The 5,390-nt window shown below is 38.3% G+C and overlaps 1 protein-coding gene across 1 annotated transcript; it reads left to right on the top strand.

The window, feature by feature from the left end:
• Window positions 1-454: 454 nt before the first annotated feature.
• On the top strand, window positions 455-5,371 carry arl1 (ADP-ribosylation factor-like 1). The gene is made up of 6 exons (XM_044185550.1): window positions 455-589; window positions 1,342-1,479; window positions 2,369-2,450; window positions 2,623-2,734; window positions 3,709-3,887; window positions 4,190-5,371. Exons 1-6 carry the CDS (start codon window positions 586-588, stop codon window positions 4,218-4,220), a joined length of 546 nt encoding a protein of 181 aa, XP_044041485.1. The 5' UTR covers window positions 455-585; the 3' UTR covers window positions 4,221-5,371.
• Window positions 5,372-5,390: the final 19 nt, after the last annotated feature.

Genomic DNA, 5,390 nt, shown 5'->3' with positions numbered 1-5,390 from the left:
TAAAGTTATTCTAAACTGTTCAGAACGGTTGCATTTTGCATTAAATTAACGTTACGCGCAGCGGCTATAACATCTATCTTTATAATCTTTCTTGTCTGAGGTGATCGTTAATTTGATGCTGTTGAGAGAGGGCAACTCCTTCGTCTAAGGCGAGTTACATTCAAAACAATTCACCAGTTACTGTCACATTCCCTTTACTAACCATAGCTATTGAACATTTGGAAACACGAATCCGTTTTGGCTTCTTGAATGTATCCTGTACTACAGCGTCAGGATGAATCTTGCTTTTACAAGCAGCACTTTCGATTAAAGGATTTATGTTTTTTAAAGCAGTGTACCTATGATTCGTGTGTATAAAATCTAAAAGACTATTTATGTGTCAGCTGTATTGTTGAAATTATTTTAAACTTGTGCTATTAGTCCATTACAGTTAAACATGACAGTTTGAATGTGTCGAATGTTGCGAAACAAAATCCACGCGAGAGTTGGTGACATCGTTCAGCGACACGTCAGCCACACGGAAGAAGGTCTCCATCCAACTTGCCAGTGTTGTATTGCTGATATAAGTACCGTAGTGTTATCGAAATGGGTGAGTGTTTAAAGTATTGGTCTATAAAATATGTATTTGTTCTTTGAGTACCTATAACCTACATGCGTATGAATAATAAGATAACGGCATATCTCTGTTTTGTGTCTGCCTGCTTCATTTAACGCGCAGTGCGACTGTTGTCAGCTAGCTAGCTAGCTAGCTAGCTAGCTAACATTAACTTAGCTATTTACAGTGAATACCGTATGTTCTTCATTCATTTTGTTTTGGTGTGGACAGTTCGTAAACGTTTTCTTTTTTAATATCTAACGTTACATATTGGCATCAATGACGTAACAGATGAAGCACGGCATTCCATCATGACATAACGTCAGCTAACCTCAGCTAACTTGCTCAACCACCTGAGTGATACTGACAGTGAACGAGGCCACTGTTATGCAAATCAGGGAAAGAGCTGGGTTCTCAATAGTTAAATATGTAGAAAAGCTCACTCTTTCACGTTGAATTCACTTTAATGTCTTTGTGACTTTCACATTTCTCTTTCTGTAATCCTTATAAGACTCACATCAACTACTATTTTGGCAGTTGATTAACCATTGGTTAAGTATTAACTATCATAATTTTTATTCTTTGAGTTAAGTTAATGCAAAGTCAAAACGATGAAAAATGCCCATCATTGGTTAGCAGAGCCTAAAGTGGAGTGTTACACCAAACAAACCCAAAGTATTCAATTCATAATGAAGATGGAACAAGCAACTAATTCCTAACTAATTCCATCTGTGTCTATTCTTCAGGTGGTTTCTTCTCTAGTATCTTTTCGGGCCTGTTCGGCACCAGGGAGATGAGGATTTTGATCCTGGGTTTAGACGGCGCAGGAAAAACAACCATTCTGTACCGGCTGCAGGTCGGAGAGGTTGTCACCACAATCCCCAGTATGTACTAGTTTGCTCTATCTCTGTATTTTCATACTTGTTTAGTGTTTATTCCAACACACAACATCTTTAGATTCATATCAGTTAAACTCTCCATTTATCAGATGCACTATTTTTAACATAGTGGTAGTGGAAACATAGGGTTCCTTTGCTTTAATTGCATTCATTACAGCTAATAGAGTATGTACTGAGCATGTACAAACCAGCCAAGTCAGTTTGTGGTTTTTAAACATTGAAATGGAAGTATATAGACACATGTGCTACTTTAAAGCAAGAATATTTAGCTGATCAAAATCACGAGGACTTCCAAATATCTTCTGGTCATCTATGGACAGGTTTGCAAACAAATTTTGATTTAATTACATGTCACAATTACAAATCCTCAATATTTTTCTGTGTGCACAACAGTTCTGTCCAATTTTAGCAGCATTTTCCTTGTTATTATTCAGTGTGAATGTACAGATGCTGAATATTTGCATGTTTACCATGACAGCACAAACTTCTCACACGCATGTCATGTCACTGTGGTTTGTTGATATGAGGATCTTTGTGGAGCACCAAATGCTTAGAATAAAGACAGAATACTTTTGATTTGGTTTCATAATGAAGTGAACCATGACCAATTAGTTGTAGAGAAAATGACAAACAGTATGGTCTACCTAACTAATTTTAATCAAATCTGCTAAAATTTCTTGTCAGGGGCAAAGATTTCAGAAGATTTACCAAATAATAGAAATTAAATCAAGCTGTGTCTGTGTGTACTGCAGTGCATATCATAATTGCAGTAGCAGTATCAGAAATATCGCACTGTACATGCAGATGGTAGTGGTAATAATCAGGCTCATGTTCTCTGCCCTCACTGAACCCATTTGGATTTCTCTCTGCACAGCAATCGGCTTCAACGTCGAGACAGTCACATACAAGAATCTGAAGTTCCAGGTGTGGGATCTGGGAGGACAGACGAGTATCAGGTAGGTGTAAGCGGCAGATGGTGGCTGTGCTGCGGAGCTCCCAGGAGTGAATTTGTGTGTATAGAGAAATCCAGTTTTTGTGTATATCCAATTTGTGATATTAAATGCAAAAACCTCCTCTCTATCACTTCTCCCCTCTGACAACCTTTCTGCTCATCTTTCTGCTTGACAGGCCCTACTGGCGGTGTTATTACTCAAACACAGATGCAGTCATATACGTCGTTGATAGCAGTGACCGCGACAGGATGGGCATCTCAAAGTCTGAGCTGGTGGCCATGTTGGAGGTACGTGAACTTATTCTTAATTACAACCTAAAAACATAGAACCAAGTCAGATGTGAGGGAATTTCATTACAAGCTCAAACCATCATGCTAGCGGCAGAGCTGTAGGGATATCCAACACTGTGCCCAAAGTGAAATTACTCAACAACTGTTGGATAGATTTCCATGACATCAAATGTCCACAGAGGATCAATTCTAATCATTTTGAAAATACCCTCCCCTTTCCTCTACTGCCACCATGAGGTCATAAAAATGGACTGTAATATCAGCTCAAACTGTAAGAAAACAAAATCGTTTTAATCCTCTAATCAACTGAATACTCAATTGTGAAAAGTAACAACTTCTGATGTTGAAATTGAAATACCACTGAATTTATAGCATTGAAATATTCTACACTGAAAACAATTTGTCTGAATTTATGGGGTTTTAATTCCCCTCTTTAAAATGTATAGTAGGTCATTTCATGTGGTGCTTTTTCAGAAACCTGAGTTTTAGGTATTTGTTGGTTTTTTGTTTTTTTGTTTTTTTTGGGGGGGGTTTTTTCCCCCAGATTCAGGTTTTACAAAATCCAAGTGTCCAATATTCAAAAAAATATTTAGTAGTTGCTCGAATTTAATTAGTCAAATTCTGAACTAAAACTTAAGTCAGGAGAAAAGTTTAATTTGCTTAAATTGTGTTGGTCAAATCCAGACACCAAATGATAAATTCAAATTTGAACATCTGGGCTACCAAGTTTTTTAAATTGTCCTTCTGGAAGTGGTATTTCAATTTCAACGTTAGGCATTTAAGTGTGGTTAACTTTTCACAATCAAGTATTTAGTTGCTTATAAGATAAAATTAGTACAGATGTTTTTTGCTTCCGTAACACTGATATTTTTAGCTGCAAATCTATGGCTTTACTTGCTAGCGTTTTGGAAATAAGATCTAAAAATTTCTACTTTTCATGATGTCATTTTGCAACCTTGTGTTTTATCCAGGAGGAAGAGCTAAAGAAAGCTATCCTGGTGGTATTTGCAAACAAGCAGGACATGGACCAGGCAATGACGCCCACTGAGGTGGCCACCGCTCTGGGCCTTCCTGCCCTCAAAGACAGAAAATGGCAGATCTTCAAGACCTCGGCCACAAAGGGCACGGGCCTGGATGAGGCAATGGAATGGTAGGCTTTACTGTACTTTCTATACAGAGAAATAATAGAAATGGGAGTAAATTATTTTAAAATAGGTCTGAAGAAAAACTCCTATTATATTTCTGCTGTATTGAGAGAAATCGCCCAGTCAACAGTGAGCACACCAGCCATTTTAAAAACAGCAAAAGACAATGTGGAGGGCTCATAAAAAAGTTCATTACACTAGATTACTCATTCTCTTCAGTATTAGTTCATAGTTAGTACATATTGCACAACATGTTATCTGTTCTGTGTTTACCAAGGCTGAATTATATCTGTTCTCTGTCCCGTAGGCTGGTGGATTCCCTGAAGAGTCGACAGTAAAGGCTTCCACCCAGTCTGTATATACTCCTGACCTTTGACCCTTCTGTATGAAGCCTTGTGACTGACCCTTGGACCATTGATTGCACTCCTCCCCACTTCAACCCACCTGAAGCCTTGGCCAAGCCCTCCCAATGCCTAACGCCTTTCAAGCCTGGGACTTAGAAGCGAAGGCTGCAGTAATGTCTGGACCGGACACAAACACAATGAGCCCCATCTCTCCCAATGCTGGTGGCACAAGTGAAGGTTTTAGAGAGCTGTATGACTTCAGTGATGGATGGGCAGCAAGTTAGTATCTACATTTTTGTGTTTTGCAAATGCAAAAAAATCCTAAACACCTGTGAACAGACATGTTAAATGTTGCTAATTTTATCAATCCATTTGTAAAAGTGTCAACACTCATAAGTTATCATGCATCAAGAGGAATCAATAAATACGGCTCTGTGAAAAGCCTATCCACACTGACCCTCTGTAGCATTTCTAAAATCAGGTGTCTTCACTGGACAATGCATCAGTTAGCTTCATCTTCTCCCTGAGGTGTTAAGTCATTTGCATGTGGTGAAGCCAGAAGATGATCAGTAGTTGATGGGCACTAATGTCAGCAAAAAGATGCAATGAAGATCCACCAGGAGGCAACCAGAGACGAGGACACATCATCACTGAGAAGCAGCTGCTTGATTGCCAACTCAGACAATTTTTAAATAGTATGCTGGACTAGCCATACAGTACTGAATTTCCATGTTCAGTGCAGCAAATATGAAATCCAACTCTGTAAACAATCTGCTGGCTTGTATGAAATGTTCTGATTTACTTTGGGAAATCCCAAATTTGTGCTCAAACTGTTTAAAAAAAAAAAAAAAAAAAAAACTCCATATCTACTATGTCCTCTGGCCAAGTGTTACTGCAGCCTGGGCTGTTTTTGTACTATATAGTGAGGCAGATGCGATGCCATGGATTTCTATTGTTTTTTCCTCCTGTTCATTTGTGTTGTTCCCACTTAAAAAAAAAAAAAAAAAATTGTAGTACAGCTGAGTACAGCTTTGGTATTTTAGTTACTGAACACTAACTGCATGCTCGAAGTTTTATGGTTGCATATTTATATCTGCTTGTACAGTGAAAATGGTTCTCAGTAAAGATTCCTATCAGTGATTGTACCATTTTGTGTTAAATTGT

The sequence above is a fragment of the Siniperca chuatsi genome, linkage group LG23, assembly GCF_020085105.1.
Source record: "Siniperca chuatsi isolate FFG_IHB_CAS linkage group LG23, ASM2008510v1, whole genome shotgun sequence".
Classification (NCBI taxonomy): domain Eukaryota; kingdom Metazoa; phylum Chordata; class Actinopteri; order Centrarchiformes; family Sinipercidae; genus Siniperca; species Siniperca chuatsi.
Note: the sequence above shows the minus strand (reverse complement) of the source record. Positions and strands in the feature narration are given on the sequence as shown.